Source organism: Protopterus annectens, chromosome 1.part1 (genome assembly GCF_019279795.1).
Source record: "Protopterus annectens isolate FY-2018-M chromosome 1.part1, PAN1.0, whole genome shotgun sequence".
In the NCBI taxonomy this organism is placed as follows: domain Eukaryota; kingdom Metazoa; phylum Chordata; order Ceratodontiformes; family Protopteridae; genus Protopterus; species Protopterus annectens.
Genome location: NC_056726.1, coordinates 423,279,075 through 423,300,917, shown reverse-complemented (window position 1 = coordinate 423,300,917; position 21,843 = coordinate 423,279,075). Strand labels below are relative to the sequence as shown.

At 42.6% G+C, this 21,843-nt stretch overlaps 1 protein-coding gene across 1 annotated transcript in view; it reads right to left on the bottom strand.

Annotated features, from left to right (window-relative positions):
- The window catches only part of LOC122805432 (E3 ubiquitin-protein ligase TRIM39-like), a 331,955-nt gene extending 310,771 nt beyond the window's left edge, over window positions 1–21,184 (bottom strand). The window contains exon 1 of the mRNA XM_044075575.1: window positions 20,558–21,184. Within this exon, the coding sequence (XP_043931510.1) occupies window positions 20,558–20,965 (408 nt within the window). The 5' untranslated portion in view covers window positions 20,966–21,184. The remainder of the gene's footprint in view (window positions 1–20,557) is intronic.
- Between the last annotated feature and the right edge of the window lie 659 nt (window positions 21,185–21,843).

Sequence of the window (21,843 nt, the reverse complement as noted above, 5' to 3'; positions counted from 1 at the left end):
TGGTTGCTCCGACGGCATAGTGTAATTAAATTTTCTACCATAGTGTCGTGTGAAATCAAAGCGTTGCTTAATAGTTCGCTTATTGAACCTAGCACAAAACTGACAACCAGTGACGTCGTGGTCTGGGCCTAGGCAAGGTATACAATAAGAATGAAAGTCTTTAGGAGGTATTTGCTTCCCACAAGAAATGCAATTGCTAACTTTTTCTGACATCGGACTGAGGCAAGAAAAGGTTCAAGACTTCAGGCTGAAATCAGATTTGAAAATTTCAGGTGTCGGGCGGCCGGCACTTGCCGCGCGGTGCCCGAAGCAGAAGCAGTTCGCAAGAAAGACTGGAGAAAATGGCGTTGGATGCCTCGTCATACCCCTGGCGCTTTGACATTGGGGAAGAAGCGACAGCAACCGACGCCAGACCAAGACTTTGGAATTCAGACCGACCGCGGGACCGCCTGACAACAGGATAACCCAAGTGTGATGACTGCAGCAGGGTAACATGATGAACATCTGCTTTAGAATAATGACCCCAGTACAAAGGATGACATGAAAAAGTAACACCAATTAACAGCCTACAACTTATAGTTTATATTTAGCATGCACATAGCACTGGAGAGGATTATATTTCAATAAGTGTGTGTGGGGGGGTCAACTATAGTACTACCAATTATTAATATGTTAAATCTCGTGACCTTGAAAAAGTGGGGGGGGGGGGATGCCACTTATCAGAGCACATGCAACCCAAACAACATTTTTACTAAGCTGGAAGAAGACATGTTCACAACTGTGTCACAAAATAAATACTACACCCAAAAAGATGACACTATTACTATTAACATTCATTCTACTCTGTGTTCACCACACCAGCATATTCACCATCATGGTCCAGCTCAAGGAAAAGATAAGTTGTGTGAAAATTCTATGGAGGACTTACTGTATATCATCTGAGAAGGGAGGCGAGGCATAGCCATGGTAATGCTGCATGTGCTGCTGCCAAAATATCTGAAGTCCTGTGAAGGAGTTAACATGAACTGGCCTTCAGTGGCAACATACAAGTTTACAAATAATCGTCCCTTAGAATAATTGGTAAAAAGATAGTCTAGGCACTCCAAAAAAGAAAAGTAGAAATCTAAACCTGGCAGAAACCAGAGGAAGATAGAGACCGATATGTAGACTTCCCTATTTCACCGCATACCAAGCCATCCCAAAGGATAAACCTATAAAAGTACTAAACAAATAACGTTTCTTTGCTGTAGATGAATGTCCTTAAAATACTACAGGAAGCCATTTAAGGCAAGTATCACAAAAGTGTAGCTAGGATTTTTTTGTAACATAGTCCCAACTTACATCCTAGCCTGAAAACTGCATACTACAAAACTCGTGAAATGACAGGATCCCAATAAAGTTCCAGCACTCAGAAAAAGGCCATTTGATAAAATACAAACTATATATTTTTTTTCTTTGTACATCTCAATGCACACATTGCACAGGATAAAAAACATATCCACACATCTTTCAACCTCTAAAGAATTACCTGCATTTTCAATACCGTTATTTTAGTTATATATAGCTTGTGTTAATATTTAGTGATTTAATACTACTAAAGGGGAAAAAAAAAAAAAAAAAAAACACACCTCATGAATATTTACTGAAAATGCTGCATACCACATAATGAATATCCATTCGGGTTCGAGGCACATTCTAATGAATAATCATTACTACCGACTAACAAACCATCTTGGGCGGTGCTTGCTACCACACATCTGGTGATCCAAATAGTAGGTAGTCCAGAGTAGAGTTAAAAATGGAATATCCTATACTGGGGGAAAAGAAAAAAAAAAAAACACACACACATTCCTTACTTGTACATAATCAGGTTGTTTGGAGCAAGGGAGTAGTTGGAGAGAGTGGTTCTGTTAAAAGCAATAAAAGCATTCCTTCAGATCCCCTTCCTGCTTACCACCACAGTGTAAACAGGGACTGCGCTGTGTGAAACTGAAAAGCTAGAGACAATAAAGATCTACTATTAGACATCTACCAGAATAAACAGGTATACAACTTTTAACAATGGTTACTTTCATACTTAATCAGTTTAGTGTCAAAAAAACAAATCATAATATGACGAACATGTCTATAGATATACAAACTGAAAATAAATAAACAAATAAAATAATTGCCAGGATGGAAATGCGGTGAAATATGTTAAAAACTAAGCACTGAAGTCACGGGGATCTGTTAAAGTGCGTTATCTAACCAAGGACATGCTTGGGTGTGCAAGAGCGCACTATTAGCTGTAATACCTCGCACTAAGTTCTGTGCAGCTTTGGGTGTGCCATCAGTGACTGGCACGCCAAATGGGTGGGGATATAGAGGAAGACCGACAGGCATGCTAATTTGCATGTTACGTCATGCAAATTGCTAAATATTCATGCACACAATGAACTTCACCCTCGTAGAAATTATTACTTTTCCTCCATTTTCAGGGGGGCATGGCTCCCCCCCAGCTTCTGTACAGATGTGGATGCCTTAAGGCCAGCTGACCAGTTCAGCATTGAAGTGCTGTGCAACAATGCTGCTACTCTCTTGGGAAACATCTTCAGCCGTTAAAATGCAACTGTATTCTATCTAAATAGAGTCTGGGTTTATTAATGGTTCATAGGTTGGTACTAGGCTATCAGCCCTAGGGCTATACAAGCCTAGCCATAACAATTCCCTGGCTATTACTTCCCTGATCCCCTGTCTAAGAGTGACTGACGTGATCCCTGGGGTGAATTTCCCATCTCCCATCCAATCATCAAGGTTCTTTTTGAAGAGGGCCAAAGAGGCGCTCAAGATTGACATGTATGAGCAGTCTATTCCAGAGTATGGGGAGTCTCTGGGTCAGGAACCTATCCCTCCAGCATGTTTTGTTCATTGTAATGACCAGGTTTAGATTCCTGGAGCATGTGGCTCTGAGGGATTGGGATTTCATTAAGTGTAGCATGTCCAACAGCTCTGGGTTGGACATGGCCTTGTATGTTAAGCAGAGATCGCCTTTGAGCAGGCAATATGCGACGAGTATAGCTAGAGTTTTTTTTTTCCCCCCTAGACTGTTAGCATAGGACATCTGCTTTAGACTTGTGATTCTTTTAGTGAGGTAATTCTGTGGCCTTTCCAGTTGTTGCAGATGTCTTGTGAGGTACATACCTAATGGGGCGGGTGCACTCTATAATGGGTCTAATGAGGGATGAATACAGTGGGACAATTGACTTTTTTCTCGATGAAAAGCCCTTAAAGGAGTACCGCACCCACAGACTCAAAAAACACGTTTAAAACATCATGGCATGATGTTTCCTACACTTTAATAACAGCACTCTGAGATTATTTACAGGATTTTAAATATTTTTATATGTAATTCCAGACTGACCACCTGGAGGCTGGCATATTGACGTGGTTTGACTAAATCAGGTTGCCATCCAGTATCCCAGAAATCATTGTGTGGCTCAAAAATGTTACATCATGCAGGCCTCAGTTTGCGTAAAGTTCCTGTCATTTCATAGATGTTGCATGCGTACAAAGTACTGAGCAAAATGGAACAGTGTCAGTAACATTCCCTGCTGCTGGATGACTACTTAAAACAGAAACAGTGCAAATGCCACAGAACACACTCAAAGTGTTGTCTACTGCTGCCTTTTTTTCTAATTTAGTTTAAATGGCACTAATTTGTGAGACAATTAATTCCAGTCCATTTACTTCTCTTCTCCCCTCCCCTATAACACTTGCTTCCCTGATCTCAGCAGGGTGCTTGACTCATGTAATTTAATCTTTGCTCTAGCATTTCCTGGTAGAGGGGGACATTTTTTGCTGCACTATAGCCATGGCCTTACTTGACTGCAATCACATCCAGTAAGGTCTTGCACCAAGGAGCTAAAGAATAAAACATTTATACTATTAACCAGTTTAGATCTTTATTAATTTAAGTGTTAAGGTATCACTTCATGCTTCCACCTTGTTAAAAAAATGAGATTTACATGTGCAAAGTGTGTTGGTATGCAGTGATGTTCTTCGTCTCCCATTGCTGCAGTCCTGACATATGGGTACTCCGCTGTCCACCATCGGCCCGAATACCAAAGGGCTAGAACCGGCGTCGGTCATCGGCGCTCGAGACTGACAAGTACATGTCAGTACAAATGCGCATGACCGACGCCATAACCTCAGTCTTTCTTGCCGCATGGTCCTAAGCAGAAGCAGAATTTGCAAGTGCCGTTCGGCGTTCTGGAATTGTCTGTTTTCGAGTTTCAGACCGGAGACCAAGTTGGGCTAAGTACCCCGTTGGGGACATTTTTGTCTTTTTCTTGCCTCAGTATTGACGGATGTCAGAAAAAGTTAATAACTGTATTTCTTGTGGGAAACAGATTCCTCATAGGGATTACCATTCACTCTGCATTCCTTGTTTAGGGCCTGAGCACGACGTAGTTGGGTGTCGCTTTTGTGCTACTTTTAACAAGCGTACTATTAAACGTCGGTTGGACTGTGCTAGGCTGGTGTTTGGTAAACGTTGTAATTATAACATGCCGGATTCTCCGACAACTGGTTCTTCTAAGAAACGCAAAGAAAAGTCTTTGCGGTCCAAACAGGATGAGGCGTCCACTCCTGACGTCGGTTCTGTAGAACCACTGACTGCTTCAGCGGCTCCTTCTGACAGTTTACCAGAGTCAGAAGGGGAGCCTTTGTTACTACAGGAAGTGGCTTCTCCTGTGTTAGGCCAGGCTGAGGGTGCTTCTCTGTTGTCAGTGGTTCCCTCCCCTCATAGGGTGGTTAGGCCTCCTCCTTCTCAAGGCAAAGCCCATTCTAAGTCTAAGTCTGCCCCTGCTGGTGCTAATCCCCAGGGTCCAGCTCCTAGGAAGCACATGTTAAAGATGACTGAAGATTTGATTACTTTAATTAGGGGTTCTATGCCCCCCCCTGAGAAGAGGCCCAGGGTAGACACAGAGTTGGAGGGTTTGGTTCAGTCTTCCAATGAGTCAGATTCCTCTGTGGAAGACCTTCAGGATTTCCCTCCCTATTCTGATTCGGAGGCTGAGGACACTACTCCCTCTGCGTCCCCTCCAGAAGATTTTTCTTTCTCTGAGACTTTGCATTCCATGAGGGAACATTTCAAATGGGAAGGCCAGGATTATTCGGATTCTCGGAAAAGGCTTAGAGAATTCTTGTTTTTGCCTCAGCATAGGCCCTTGGCTATTCCCCCTGTACTGGATGTTGTTCAGGATGTATTTTCTGAGGCTGCCCTTAACCCAGATTCTCTGCCTCCTGCCCCGGTTAAACCAGATAGATACTACAGGGTTCCGGAAGCTCACAAGTACTTGTATAAAAGTCCTAGGGCTGATCCAGAAACTATTGCTCAAGGTCCCAAAGGTGTTAGGGCTTCTGTGGTTAATAATCCAGTTCCTCTGGACAAGGATGCTAGGGCCCTGGATAGGTGGGGTAAAAAACTGTATACCTCTTCTACTTTGGCTATGAGAGCTTTAAATTGTCAGTTTCATATGCTCAGGTATCAAAATTATTTGCTGGGCCAATTGAAATGTAAAGTTGATGCTTTAGCCAAAGGTATTGAATGTAAGGAGCTTCAGGATTTTGTGCATGCTTCAGACCAGGTTGGTAAGCATTCCTTGCAGTGTGGTTTTGATGCTTTACAGGCTTCTTCCAGGGTGGCTGCTACTAGTTCAGTTGTTCGCAGGCATGCTTGGCTTAAAGATCAGACCTTGTCAGAGCATGTTAAGGCTCGAATTATGGATGCTCCTCTGCAATCTGATGTTCTTTTTGGCCCTCTGGAGGACAAGGCTAAGTCTATGCAGACAGTTAAGGACTTTTTACAGGTTCAGCCCCCTAAGTTTAGCAGGAATTGGCCTGCTAAGGGATGGTCTTTCCCCTCTTCGGATTATCAATCTAGGGGCAGGTCGAGGCGAGGTAGAGGTAGGGCTTCCTCTCAGGGCCCTGTTACTTCTAGGACTTTGAGTTCTTCTACCCCTTCTGCTGGGGAGGGCAGGGGTCAGTCCTTTCGGAAACAGTCCCAATGACCTGTGTCTTCAGCTGCCGGACTCTGCCTTGCTGGCAGCTCCTCTAGGAGGAAAACTGGGACTTTTCAAAAGAAATTGGCATTTGATTACCCAAGACAAATGGGTATTGGACATAATAAATAGAGGCTACCGATTTTATTTTCACACATTCCCTCCTTTCAAAGGTATGCCGGATGTGCCTCATCAGCAAAGACTGGAAGCACAGGCACAAATTTCTTCTCTGCTTCAGTTGGGAGCAATACAGGAAGTACCTTCTGCAGAAAGAGGCACAGGGTTTTATTCCCGTCTTTTCTTAGTGCCAAAGAAAGGAAATACTTGGAGACCTATTCTGGATTTGTCCATTCTAAACACCTTTCTGGAAATTCCAAAATTCAAGATGTTAACACTGCAGCAGCTGTTACCTATGCTGGGCAAAGATCACTGGATGGTGACTCTGGATCTCAAAGAGGCCTATCTTCACATTCCTATCAGGCCCAGTTGCAGGAAATTCCTGAGATTTCGGAATGGGAATTTGCATTATCAGTTCTCTGCATTGCCCTTTGGCTTGTCTACTGCGCCCAGGGTATTCACAAAAGTCCTGGCTCCAGTAATAGCTTTTCTCAGGTTAAAAGGAATTCAAATTTATCCTTATCTGGACGACTGTTTGATTCTGGCTCAAGGCAAGCACGAACTTCTTCGACATCTGCAGTTTGTAATGACAGTTTTCAGATGCCTAGGGTATTCTGTTAACGAAATAAAGTCCAGTCTAGTACCCTCACAAGAGATGTGTTTTCTGGGTGTGAGACTGAATACAGCTGCTCAGATGGCATTTCTTACCCCGGACAAACAAAGAAATCTTCACCTATACTTCCAACAGCTCTCAGTAATGTCCAGGCTGACTGCACGGACAGTCCTGCAAGCCTTGGGGTTCATGGCATCTTGCATTCTAGTACTTCCCAATGCCAAACTGCATATGAGGAAGTTACAATGGTATCTCAAAAGCGTTTGGACTCACAGCCACGATTTGGACACTGTCATTCGGATTCTACCTTGCATTCAGAAAGAATTTCTATGGTGGGCTCAGGAATGTCACCTAAACAAGGGGCTCTCTGTGACCCAACCAGAGGCAAGTCAGATATTAACGACAGACACCTCGGAGTCAGCCTGGAAAGCTCATTTCAGAGGAAAATGGATTCAAGACCTTTGGCCCCCAGAGCTACTTCACTTGCATATCAACATGAAAGAGATGCTGGCAGTTCAATTTGCTTTGGAAGGATTCAAGAGCCTACTTCAACCAGGACTGGTGTTGATTCGAACAGACAACCCAACTGTCATGTGGTACATCAACAAGCAGGGGGGAACTCATTCTTACCCTCTTTGCAGACAAGCAATGCTGTTATGGGAAACTGCTTTGAATCTGCACATCACTCTTCGAGCACCGTTTCTGCCAGGAGCACAAAATTCTTTAGCGGATGTTCTGAGCAGACAGATTGTGGATCCTCACGAGTGGAAATTGGACCCTCAGGTATTTCTTCAGTTGACCAGGGCTTGGGGAACTCCAGACATAGATCTGTTCGCTTCTCCTCTGAATTTCCAACTGCCACTGTTTTGCACAAGACTGTTTCATCCAAAAGCCTGGAAAATAGATGCACTATCCTTCAGTTGGAGCAACCTTCACGTGTATGCTTTTCCTCCTTTGCCTCTTCTTCCAAGGGTGCTGTTAAAAGTCAAGAGGGACAAACCTTGCATGATCCTTATAGCACCGGATTGGCCTCGTCAGCATTGGTACCCTCTGTTGAGGAGCCTAATTCAGGGAACACCTTGGCCGTTGCCACGGATTCCTCACTTATTGTCTCAGGAAAACAATCATTTTCTCAATGTCAGGGTGCAATCCCTACACCTGACAGCCTGGCGCATTCTGTTTTAGAAAATGAGGGCCTTCAGCTCCCTCAACAAGTTTTGGATGTTATTTTGGAAGCCAGGCGTCCTAGTACTCGAAAAGTTTATGCTGATAAATGGAAGAGATTTTTTCTTTGGAGTTCAGCTAAAGGCTTGGATGTCACATTGCTTAATTTGAGTTGTACATTGCAATATTTGACTATTTTATTGGACAAGGGTTTGTCCTTCTCTTCTGTAAAAGTGCGTGCTGCTGCTATTTCTGCTCACTATGATTGTGACCCTCCTTTATTTTCACATCCATTGCTTAAACAATTTCTTAGAGGGGCAAAGAATATAAGACCCCCACGGAAGGCTCCTACTCCTACCTGGGATCTTAATTTTGTTTTGGAAAAACTGACTCTGCCTCCTTTTGAACCGGCAGCTACGGCTGAATTGATGTTGTTGTCTTGGAAGACTGCTTTTTTATTGGCTGTTACTTCTGCTAGAAGGGTATCTGAATTACAGGCCCTCATGGCAGTGGAACCTTTTCTGATTTTTCACCAGGACAGAGTTTCCTTGCGTACTAATCCTACTTTTCTGCCTAAGGTGATTTCTAATGTGGCATTGAACCAATCTATACATTTGCCTACTTTTTATGCTAACCCCCAAAATGAAGGGGAAAAAGTTTTGCATTCTTTGGATGTACATAGGCAGTTAAGGTATTATTTGTTCAGAACCAAAGAGTTCAGAGGATCTCAACAATTATTTGTTTCATTTGCTGTGACTTCAAGAGGGAAAGCTCTCTCGAAACAAACTATTTCGAAGTGGATTGGCCATTGTATTGCTTTTTGTTACTCTCATCATGGAAAGGAGGTTCCAGTTGGGATCAGGCCTCATTCTACTAGGGCTACGGCCACATCTACTGCTTTTTTGAGAGGGGTAGCTACTAAAGACATTCTGGAAGGCAGCTACTTGGAGTTCTGTACATACCTTTACAAAGCATTATCATTTACCTCTTTATTCTAGGTCTAGGGCTGGGTTTGCCACTGCAGTCTTACAGGGCATGTCTGCAGCTCCCAATGCTATTTAGTTGACCAGCCTCCCTTTTTTCCGTTGCTCTGGGATTCTACCCATATGTCAGGACTGCAGCAATGGGAGACGAAGAACATAGTACAGTTTTGTACCTACCATAAATGTAGATGTTCGAGGAACTCCATTGCTGCAGTCCAATTTTCCCTCCCTCCTTCCCCCTTTTTCTTTTTAGAGTGGGGTTTTGGGTGGTGTTTTTTGCATTCTGACGTCTGAGGCAAGAAAGACTGCGGTTATGGCGTCGGTCATGCGCATTTGTACTGACATGTACTTACGTCAGTCTTGAGCGCCGATGACCAACGCCGGTTCTAGCCCTTTGGTATTCGGGCCGATGGTGGACAGCGAGTACCCATAGGTCAGGACTGCAGCAATGGAGATCCTCGAACATCTACATTTATGGCAGGTACAAAACTGTACTTTTGCCTTCATATGTTTTTACTCCACTGGTTGGTTTGCAAAAAAAAAAAAAAAAAAAAAAAACCTTTTGCAGTGTCCCTGGATTTGTCTTTATACATACAAACCACATTGCTATATTTTCCCCTTCCTTGTGTCCAGAAGTCACTTATAACAAAGTAATTTTTTTATTGATTTTTTTTTAAAATAAAGGACATCAAGGTTAACTTACCTTGAATCAGATAATGGATGCCACTGCAAAGAATCACTGTTGAAATATCTGTGCATGGACAAAATCCCTTACTAAATCTATTTGCCAGCCTCCAGTTCAATTGGTGCTATGGCTTTAATATACTGGTGTGTTTGATCATGCCTTCCAAATATCTCCACCATTACATACCAGTTTTGCAGTGTACTAACCACCCAACATGCCCATACACATTTAGCCATCAATATACAGCTACTCCTGTTCATGTGAGTATGTGAATTCATTTTCAGACTTAAGGTGTGGAAGCTGTACTGAATAATTCTAGGTGCTTGTTCAGGTTTCACATGGTGCTTGCTTAGAGCTACTCTCATGTTAAGCCACTATAAATATGTTGCACTGCCACCTCTGATACCAGGGTAATGTTTTAATCTTTCTATTCCCGTACTGCACACGGGCAGTATGTGGTGCAAATACAACAGAAAAGTATGCAAGCGATACACCCCCTAAGTATCATTTGCCATGCAGAATGTACAAATATGCATACCAAATTTCTGTGTTTCCAAACATCGGTGTTACTACACAACTACTGAATAAAATGAACTGCACTCAGGCTGGGGGAAGGACAAGGGAGCCATGACATCACAGAATGGGTGGGTCTTATTATTTTAGTTAGAATCAGATGACTGCTGTAGTGATGTCACTTTGGGGGAGGGGACTGATTAAAAAAAAAAATGGGTGACTCCTGCAAGCTTTATTCAAACGTGAGAGAATCATTTTGTAAGTGAAACCATCACAGTATGAGAAGGTAGGCTTCTGTTAGACGTAAGGAGAATTATAAAAATTGTAAATGCTTTATTGTTGTTGCTTTACAGAGGACAATGTAAATAGGGAGGAAAAGGGCTGTGAAGTTGAGAATACATTAAAGGAGTACAACAGGTTTCTCTAAAGTACAACAACGGGATATTAAAGCAGATTGCTCAACCTGCTCTCTGTTTTAGTCCATGTTCATTGATACAGCCTCGAAAAGTCACCCATGCAGCTTTAAAAACTAATCCACTCAACTGTTTTCCTTGTCAGGCTTCCTATCTTTCCATACCGTCTTACTTTCACTTTGAAAACCAAGTTGAAAAACCTCTAGCTGGCTCTGAAATGACAATGTCACATCTGCCAGAGCTCTTGCTCTAGCTACCGGGATGTTTCCTCCCCCAAAGTGATGTAATCCCTGCCCGATTTGCATGCTGTATAGAAGAGCAGTAGACCTCCCACATTGTAATGTCAGAGCTGCCTTGCCCAGCCCACTCAACCTAGCAAAAATGTCAAACTACAATCTCACTTTTCTGAAGAGCCCTACTGATACGTGACAAGAGTACAGGCAGAAGCACAGTAACAGCTGCAAAAAAGAGCATAAATTTGCAATGACCATGCGTAGACATTAATTGCATGGTTTTACATAAGAAGCAGATGTCTGTCACAATTAAATCAACACTACAGATTACAAGTAGTATGCAATACTGTAATTTTCTTAAATTACCACCTAAAAAAAAGCATGTGGGTGCTGTCATGCAAGTCTGAAATATTTCGTGTTTTGTTAGCTATTTAACAAAACAGGAAGGAAAAATAAGTGAGAGTTTGATGCTTTACAAAACAGTGATTATTCCCACTGCTATGGAGCTTGGTTCTAATTTGACAGGAGTGCAAAAAAAAAAAAAAAAAAAAAAAAAAAGTCTCCCACTGTAAGGAAGGAAAGGCTGACATTAGTCTGGTCGCCTGCTGTGAGCTGTCAATCACATGCAGATAATGGGTCAAATCGCCCTTAGCTTTTTGACAGCTAGGGAAGGTAGGTGCGAAGGGGGAAAGATACCTTGAAGAACTAGATTTCAGCCTTCACAAAAGAAATCAATTTAGCATTTCTAAGAAGAAAGAGCAATAAAATGCACTTTTCAGTTCTGTAGCATTTGCACCGTTTGTGTTTGAAGTAGTCATTGAAAAAGGATAAAATTTTAATCAAAAGTAGGTGACTATAACACAACAGTGAATGCCTGTAAAATCAGTGCACGTGACAGGAGCTTTAGGGAAAACGTGGCAGATCTGATGCAATTTTTGAAGACAAACCATGCATTCTGGGATACAGCAAGTCCAAAAAACCACACAAACTGATGAAAACAAAAAAGCCAAGGGATAACGTCTCCAGCAAGCATACGATACAGCTGCAATTCACTCACTGACCAAGTTCAATGTTGATTTAAGATAAAGCAACAGTTGTTCAGAAGTGTAACGTTAGAACTTTTATTATAAACAAGTACTTTCGGAGGGATTCGTATCTCTCCTTCCTCAGACAAAAATAAAACTGGGATACAGATTAAACAGATTTATTTCAAGAGGCCAGACCCCATGTGGTCAAGAGTCAGAAATTGTGTATAAAAATATCTAAAAAGCTCTAAATAGTCCCAGAGTGGTGTTTGTAGGAAACGCCAAACCATGATGAAATAAACATGCTTTTTTGAGTCTGTGGGTGTGGTTGCAAGAGGTGTGCCACATAGGATTTCCAGACTGTTGTGGCGATGTGGTTATCGAAGGGAGACCGCTATCCACTTGTGTCCCTAAGTCCCTTATCACACTTTCGGTGTTTAGTGTACTGCCACTTTTGTGGTAATTCATGGGTACATGTTTTTTTTTTCCCCCAAAGGGGATAACTATACATTTCTTGGTAGTGAGCTTGAGCCCATAGCTCTGGCGCCAAGCATCTGTTTCTCTAAGGCCCTTTTGTAGAATATCCACATCATTTGGGGATTCAATAATGGCTCCCAGTTTGCAGTCATCTGCAAACTCATCTGCGAACTTCTGTTAGCCAGTCTTAGTGCTGGCCTGTACTTCAGAGAAGTAGATACCAAACAAGAGCGATACCAGGACTGAACCCTGAGGTACTACACTTGTCTGGAGATGGATTTTGAGTCGGCTACTTTTACAGTGTGGGTTCTGTCATTAAGCCAGTTTACAACCCATCGAGTAACGTAGGGATTAATACCCAGCTTAGTAAGTTTATCCGATTCCAGAGTGGGGGATAGTGTTGAAGGCCTTGGCGTGGTCCAGATAGGCTGTGTGGACCACCTTGCCCTCATCCAAGGCTCTGGATACTGATTTGAAGAAATCAATCAGGTTGAGGGGACAAGATCGGCCTTTTACAAAAACAAACTGGGGGGGGGGGGTTCCAGTGTTTGAAGGTTGCCAATGTCTGTTTACATGTTCCATGATAATGTGTTCCACAGCTTTGCAGATCAGGCTCGTCAGACAGAAGGGACCGGGATCCAAGGTGGATCCCCCCTTGTGGCGTGGGATAACTGTGGCTGTGCGCCACTCATTGGGTATGAAGCCTGAGGTGAGGCTATGATTAAACATGACACTTGGGTGAAGAGCCAGTTCATTTTGTAGTTCAAGTAATACACAGCCAAGGATGTCATCTGGTCCCATGGATGCTGTAGTCTTAGCTTTGATCGGTGTGTGTTTTTACTCATGATTACCAGAATTTTGCAATCTTTTGCTATTGAGCTGGACCCTTTAGGGGGTGAGAGGGGGTTGAGGGTGGCACTGAATCGATCTGCCAGGATATTGTTAATATCATTGGGATAAGTATATTTAATGCCATTCTGTTGTAGCAGAGAACAGATCTGAGCATTGCCTTGTGGTTGTCCTTGGAATCTTTGGCAATTTTATTTTCGTAACTAGCTTTGGAGAATTTTATGAGGGCTCTCAGCTTCTTACTGAGGCTGGTAAGGGAGTATTCTGCATCCTGGGATTTTCCTCTTTTCTACAACAGTTTCTTCCTTCTGTTGTATAGTTTTGTTTATGGCAGAGGACCACCAGATTGGCTTTTTTTTGGTTCTATTTGGAAAGGCACAATTCATGCATGAGTGGATGTGCTCATACAGTGCCTTAGTGTAGGATTCGGGAGTCGAACTTTCAGTTCCCGTCAGCATGGGTGTCATGAAGTTTGCCACTTCTGACTTTAGTAGCATGAAGTTAGCTTTGGAGAAGTTTTTTTTTTTATGGAGGTTTCCCTACTAGAGGGTGGGATGTGGATGTCAAGGATGATTAGCTTTATGGCCAGACCTGACAAACGAGGGGGTTACCACTGGCGTGGAGCATCGATCTCCCATGTTGGTATTGATCAGGTCTAGGACATTTGAGCCCCTGGTGGGACTATGGATTAGTTGATCCAGGGCATTGGAATTTATGAATTCCAAGAACCATTGGGCTAAGGTCTTGGTGCCAGAATAGTTTCCCCAATTAATGGCAGGGTATTTGAAATCACCCAGTATTAGGGTATTTGGTTGTATCTTAATATTTTCCAGTATGTTTAGAAAGGTGCAGTGAGAATCTTGGGGCATTGTGGAGGATCTGTAGCAAGCTACAATTTGGATTGCAGTCTTACCTAATGTTAGTTGCACCTGTAGAATTTCAGATGCACTGTGTTGGGCAGCTAGCCTGGAGGTGTGAATATCCTTGGTGAATATGGACACTCCTCTGCCTTTAGTGTTTCGGTCCTGGTTTGGCGGTCAAAAAGTGTGGTAAGAGTTGTAGCCTGATATTGCAGGGGTGCTCTCCTTGAACCAGGTCTTAGTTACTGCACAGATATCGATGTTCTCAATTTTTAGAAGTGCCTCGAGAGAGTGCATTTTGGATGTTTAGACTTCTAGCATTGAGTAGCATTACCTTTAGATTTTGCATGCTTATATCTGCACGGTGGTGGTTTTGTCCTTTGAGCCTTGCCCAAAAAAGGCACTATAGGGGTGGCAAGAGCCTTAGCCAGTAACCTGAACCCGAGGGGTGACAGGTTCAGACCACCTCTGGCAAAGCAATTTGGTCTGTCGATCATGTCATCCCAGGCAAGCAGATACTGGATACCCTTTGAAGGGCTCCAGAAACTTAGACAATTGTTGAAGTCAATCATTTTGTCCTTGTACTGTGGTATCATTCTGGGGGAAGGCAGGATGCTACTCAGGGCTAGGGTCATACCTGCCTGGGACACATGATCTGAGAGCTCTTCCAAGTCTCTTTTCATGCAGTCCAGGGAGGTATGTCTCATTCATTCACTCGAACATGGACAATAACAGAGTCATATTTGTACTTGTTGTGGAGTGAAGTGCATCCGTGATGTGGCAGATCCTGGCACCCGACATGCAGCTGACTGCAATTTTCAGCCTGGTGAATGGGACATCGGTGTGCCTGACTAGAGTCACCTATGACTTAAGTGTTGGGCACGTTGTCTAGCCTTAGGGGCTTGTTGGGTGGCACACTAGTGTTGTGAGCTGTGTGGCACTTTGGTTGAGATTGGTGTTTTGTTTGCGTTTCAGCTTCAGAGGTCCTTGTTGCTTGGGCAGGTTAATGTTAAGGGCCTCCACATAAGTGGGTTTAGTGTTACTACGTGTGGATGTTGGAGGCATGAGTTTTGAAGGGTTAGGTGTTGCTTGAGGTGTAGCGCAGGTATTAACCTTCTCCTCTTGACTGTCTAGCACAATCTTGGGTGGAGAATTTGGTTGCGATTGGTGTTTTGTTTGCGTTTCAGCTTCAGAGGTCCTTGTTGCTTGGGCAGGTTAATGTTAAGGGCCTTCACATAAGTGGGTTTAGTGTCACTACGTGTGGATGTTGGAGGCATGAGTTTTGAAGGGTTAGGTGTTGCTTGAGGTGTAGCGCAGGTATTAACCTTCTCCTCTTGACTGTCTAGCACAATCTTGGGTGGAGAATGCTTTGCTTCCAGTTTGGCTATGCAAGTGCATCTCTCGCAGGTTGTAGTGTTAGGAGGAGAGTGTTGTCCGTGAACATGAGGCAATTGCTGCATTGCCCCAGTATGCCCAGATTCACCAGGTGGACAGGAGAAATCACCGGAAGCTGACCATTGGACATGCCTTGTTCAGTGCCTCTTAGTAAAAGAGCTGTTTTCCCTTACCTTGGCAAGGTACTTTGCAATTATAGGCTGTAGAGCCTACGATTAATTTCTCCTTATTAACAAGGAGAGCCGAGTGCTTATCAGTTTAAGGCTTCCTAATGCTTTCCAGCAGGTTTTATAGCAAGTGATAGTCACAGGGATTCAGATTTTAGTGCTACTACTGACAAACCAGCTAATTCTAAGGGAAAGTTTGAAGAGCAGACTTTCTGGCACTGAGAAAGTGCTAGACTAATAAAAGTGCAGGAGAGCAGCAAACTAGCAGATCTGAGGGAAAAAATTGAAGAGCACCACTAGGATACAAAAAGTCCAAGATACGGCAAGTCCGTATCTGGGCTACACCAGTTCCAGGAAATGTAGGAAACTTTTTCCTTTCTACACAAAAAAGGCAGAAGATAATGAGGTAATTCGATATGCAGAAGTTAAAGGGGTGGGCCTTTGTAGGTTATCGCTATTAACAGTAGAACGAGCTGATGTAATGTGACTGGGTTGGAGTGTCCAGTATCGACTTAATACCAGAAGCAGGCAACTCAAAGCCACCAAGACAAAAAGACCAAAACAACTGGGTGGGTGGGGAAAAAAAGACCAAAACAACTGGGTGGGTGGGGAAAACAGTTGTGCAGATTACGGAGATATTAAATCAAAATGCAGACAAAAAATTAGAAACTCTATCTTTTCTCAATATCACAGCTGGCAGTAGGCCAGTCTCTCTGCAGCAGCCTGAGCAACAGGTACATCTGATTTAAAACACCAAACAGAAACCAAACCAATTATCCAAACAATACAGATGCAGGAATGCTTTGGCCGGGTAAAACCAGTTCTGTAAACTTTCTGCCACTAAGAAAAACAGACAATGGCTCCAGACAAAGGATTTCACTACAACTGAGGTCAACGCCAAGAGATATACAGCTATATCACACAAGAATAAATAAAGTTGTACAGATTAGAGAAATATTAAATCAAAATACAGACAAAAAAATGATTGATGAATTTCTTAATTCAAGAGTGCTGTTGGAGTTACGCAAGTTCTGCAAGTCTGTAATAATTGTCTTAACTTTATAAGCATAGCTTCTTGTGTTTCTATAGGTACTCAAAATTAATGACACCCCCTACCATCCGCAAATGAATATTTATGCGGCTTGCTGCCTAGTTCGGCCTGAAGGCATGTTTGGGGCGGGATTTGCTACTGCGCATCCTGCGAGGTACTACACTTTTAGATTACTGTTAATAGCAACCTTTAAAAACAGAAAAAAAAAAACAAAAAAAAAAAAAAAACTAGGCACAAGCATGTTTAGTATTAGAACAGTACCTCGCAGAATGCACAATAAGAAATCCCGTCCTAACCACGCCTTCAGGCCAATTCCTAGTGGGCTGCTGAATATTCATTCCTGTAGCGAAATTAATGTTGATGACTGCGTTCATCTACACGACAGCACAGGAATGGTGTTTTATTTGAAATACAGCGACTGATGGATGCAGGAACTGGGAATGAGAAATGGCGAATGAAAAATACACACTTCGTAGGTCAGTGTGTCCATCAACAATTAAGAATTCCCTTAATGGCAACACTTAAACCACTAAATCTGCCCTCACTAAATGTACCCTCGGTGATACTGAAGTGTATTTACCCACCAGATGCGCAGTAGCAAACCCCGCCTGACACATTGCAATGTAATTAATATTCAGCATCTGTGCCGAAAGCAACACAATGTTTTATTGTAGACATTCACTACGAAAAAAGAAATGTTTTACTAGGGGCATAAAACTAAAATTCCTGTTGAACATCACATTTCAGTCAGTTAATCGGGCAGAGTTCACACCACAAAACTGTTATTAACTGAAATTGTTTGCAGTACCAGCACCATTGCACAACACTTTTTCAGTGAGGGGTGCAGGGGGGGCTTGCCACCCTGAAAAAGGAGAAAGTAATAATTTCGACTAGGATGGAGTTGCGTGCATAGATTCCGTGTCAATCATGGTGTATTTACATATTGAAACACTGTCCGCTGCCTTGTCAAACAAGCCATGTCCATTCCTGCACAAACTAACTGGTGGGTTAATACACTTCAATATCGCCGTACCCTCTTCCTCAATGTAGTGGTATATCAAATATGGCATAGTGAAGTCTTGGGGGGGGGGGTGCACAGTGCCCCCACAAGCGCCCCTCCTCCTTGCAAAAGCAGAGAGGAAAAAATAGGTAATCACCAAGTGTAGTACCTCACAGGATGCGTAGCAGCAAATCCCGCCCCGAACACGCCTCCAGCCACACGCACCCCACACCCGCATGAATATTTGCATAGGTATGAATATTCAAAGCATACAACTATGTAGTTATAAAACACGTTTATTCACACAACTAAAACATACATTTTCACAGACTTTAATACAAAGATGCAGTCTGAGTACTCAAATTACTGTGTTATTTTTGCTTACTGCCGGCTTCATATGCCGATTCCTAGTAGGTTTTGGACTTTGTGATTGCACAGTATGTAGAATGTGGAAATCTGCATTATTACTTTAGCGATTAATGCCAGTTATTACTTGTGTTTTGGGAACTTTATATTATTTTGGACTTTCGTGTACTATATGCAGTATAACTGTTTTGGGAGTATTAGTAATTCCAGTTGTTTTGGGAACATTTGTGTAGTGATTTACTGAGTAGAGACAGTACCAGAACTGTGGAAATTAGCATGCCTGTCACTCAAACTCATTTTTCCCCTGCCAGTTATGCCACGCCCAAAGCTGCGCAGAACTACCTGCGAGGTATTACACTTGGAGATTACCAAAAAATAATTACTTTCTGCTTAAGTTTGCATTTTATATCCATAGTACGGTAGAACTGGCTTGCTCAATAAAGGCTACTTTACGGGGATGAAGTTGCTGTGTGTGTGAATATTCAACAGTTACAGGAACACGTGCATTGTGTCACATACACGTCAGTCACCAGGCATCTCCTTGTTAGGCCACGCCCAAAGCTGCACAGGACTACCTGTGAGGTACTACACTTGGAGATTACCAAAAAATAATTACTACTTTCTGCTCAAGTTTGCATTTTATATCCATAGTACGGTAGAACTGGCTTTCTCAAAAGGCTACTTTACAGGGATGAAACTGCTATGTGCGTGAATATTCAACAGTTTACAGGAGCATGTGCATTGTGTCACATACACATCAGTCACCGGGCATCTCCTTGTCAATTACTGACATGCCAACATCTGCGTTAACTAAAACGCAAGGTTCTGTTTCTAATACAAAGCCATGGTTTTACATTACCCCATTAGCATTTCAGCCCATAAAATGGGCGTGACGAAAGTCACTGACATGACAAGGGGGTTCAAAGGCTAGGCTATCGGCCCTAGGGCCTATACAAGCCTAGCCATACCAATTCCCTGGATATTTCTTCCCACAATATTTACTTCACTGGACCCCTGTCTAGCAGAGTGACTTGACATGATCCCCATCTCCCACCCAATCATCAAGGTTCCTTTTGAAGAGGGCCAAGAAGGCGCTCTGCTTGACATGTATGGGCAGAACATATCCCTCCAGCACGTTTTGTTCATTGTGATGACAAGGTTTAGATCCCTGGAGCGTGTGGCTCTGAGGCATTGGGATTCCTTTAAGTGGAGCATGTCCAACAGGTCAGGGTTTGACATGGCCTTGTATGTTAAGCAGAGATTGCCTCCAAGTATAGCTGGAGTTTTTTTAGACTGTCAGCATATTTATTTATTTTATTTTACATTTGTTAACCGGGCTAGTCTATCTAGATATATTTCCATTTTCAGTAGAGGCCCGGGGAGAAAAGCTCCACATATAGACATAACAGATTACAGACAGGTAGGACTTAGACAAGGAATATTGTTATCCAAACAAGAGTAGGAGTTAAAAATTAGCTTTAGGCCCGTGATGCTTTTATTGAGGTATTTTTATGGCCTTTCCAGCTGTTGCAGATGTCTTGTGAGGTGCATACCAAACGGGGCATTATACTCTAGGTCTAATGAGGGATGAGTGCAGTGGGACAATTACCTCCTTTTTTTCTGGATGAAAAGCCCTTAGTGATGAGGTGTGCCACATACAAGGATTTCCTGACTATTGTGGCGAGAGTGAGGCCACTGTCCACCTGTGTCCTTAAGTCTCTCATCACACTTTCGATGTTTAGTGTACTGTCACCAAATGTGGTAATTCATTAGTACATGCTTTTTTCCAAAGGGGATAAATATACATATTTTGGCATTAAGCTTGAGCCCGTGGCTCTGGCACCAGGCATCTGTTTCTGTAAGGCCTGGGTGTGAAGTGGCATGCTAATTAGACACGATTAACAAGTCATGCAGATTTACCAGCAGTATAAAAATCTGTTCCTCGTTGCTGGCCTTTGAACCCCCCCCCCCCCAAAAAAAAAATTTTGGCTTTATTCAGAATTCTTTCGCACGCTAAGCGATCAAGAAGCACTCTAGAAAAAAAGAAAAAAAAACTTCCTTGTTAGCAGTAGGAATAAAATAACCGGCTGCGTCGGTTAACTCTAACACCGAAGAGATACTTAAGGTATCTAACACCACCAAAGAGATAGTTAAGGTATCTAACACCACCAAAGAGATAGTTAAGGTATCTAACACCACCAAAGAGATAGTTAAGGTATCTAACACCACCAAAGAGATAGTTAAGGTATCTAACACCACCAAAGAGATAGTTAAGACACACCTTCAGGTTTATAAACGCGTATCGCTTATGCGCTAAGTAATAATCATGCGTTTTAAACTTCATTAACTTCGCTTGAGCGTTTCCGCACTGCATTTTAATTTTTTTGCAAGCATGGACATAACAGTTCTCACAGTCCAGGTCAACACCCGAGGGTGTGAGTTCAGGAAAAACGGTCGGCAAAGGTTGCTGCTACTCATCCACTGGTTTATGTTTTGACAGTGGAAGAAAGTTAACACAATAAAAAAAAGTGTACTTGTTCATATGCACATCGTAATACTTGGCAGTATCTACGCCTACCTTTAAGAAACTAAATTTCTTACTTACTTTGTACTGTTCTACAGCTTCTTCTATAGGCATAACTTCGTGGCCTTTGTGCTTACTGGATACGTGGCAGACAACACAAATAGGGCAGTTATCCATTCGACAGAACAGTTTAAGATTTTCCTGGTGTTGCTTGCACATATGACTCACTGTTGGCTTCGTTTTTTTCGCGGCAATTTGTTTGCACATTTCGGTAATGTTGCCCAGCTTTTTGTCTGACCGCAAACTGTCCTCCACCACGACTGATCGGCATTCTGGACACCGCCCGCATGTTCCACTCCCCGCTCTTAAAACCTGTAAGATGCATGTTTTGCAGAAGTTGTGCCCACATTCCGTAATAACCGGATCCGTGAAGAAAGACAAACAGACTGCACACACGGTTTCGTCTTCCAAAGATTGTAATGCCGCCATGTTTATATTTTATCTAAATAAATAAAATAAATTATCTCTCCCTTGATTGTAGAGAAAAAGGGGAGAAAAAATCAGCGATTTAACACACCAATAAGCGTCCGACCGGTTAGAAATAAGAACAACTTCTCCAACAGCACACCTACAATACTAAGTTTTGTTTATGATGAAACGAAACTTTCGCTTAAGATAAAGCACAGCGCCCCCTGTCAGACTAAAAGTGAAATAGGGACATTCAAATTACCAATAGGTGACTTCTCTGTATTTATAGTGTAGCTACGCTGTGGAACTGCGTCCCGCTACTCCTGAAATTTAGTCAGAATGCAAACACATTTTAAACATGGATAAATGCAACTGGTATATTCAGTTTACCTTGAACCATTTCCTATACCCAACAACCAATCTTCACCAATACTCGGTGGTTTACTAGAATCTCCCAGCCGTATACTTTGTTTTGTGACGCTATCCCCCCCCACACCCCACACCCCCACACCTCTTTACTCTAATCTGTGTGTGTTTATATTATTTTATGTTTTATTCTACATCTGTTGACCGGGAAAGTCCAACTGGATACATGCCCATTTTCAGCGGAGGCCCGGGAAGAAAAGCTTCAAAATTCAAATAACACGCAAGTAATAAGGTGAATACATAGCATGCAATTTTTCATAGGTAATACAAAGCTTAGCCTGGTTAAATAATTGGGAAGATTTAAATTTACAATAGTTATATAGAATGTACAGATTGTTACAGTTTTAGAACTGGATAAGGCAAAATGTAGGTAAGAGTTGGTAAGTCAAAATGATTGGGTTAACTTTTGTGAATAGACGTTGTGTTCCAAGTTGGAATGTGTGAACGTTTGGCCTGTTAAGGAGAGTATAAGC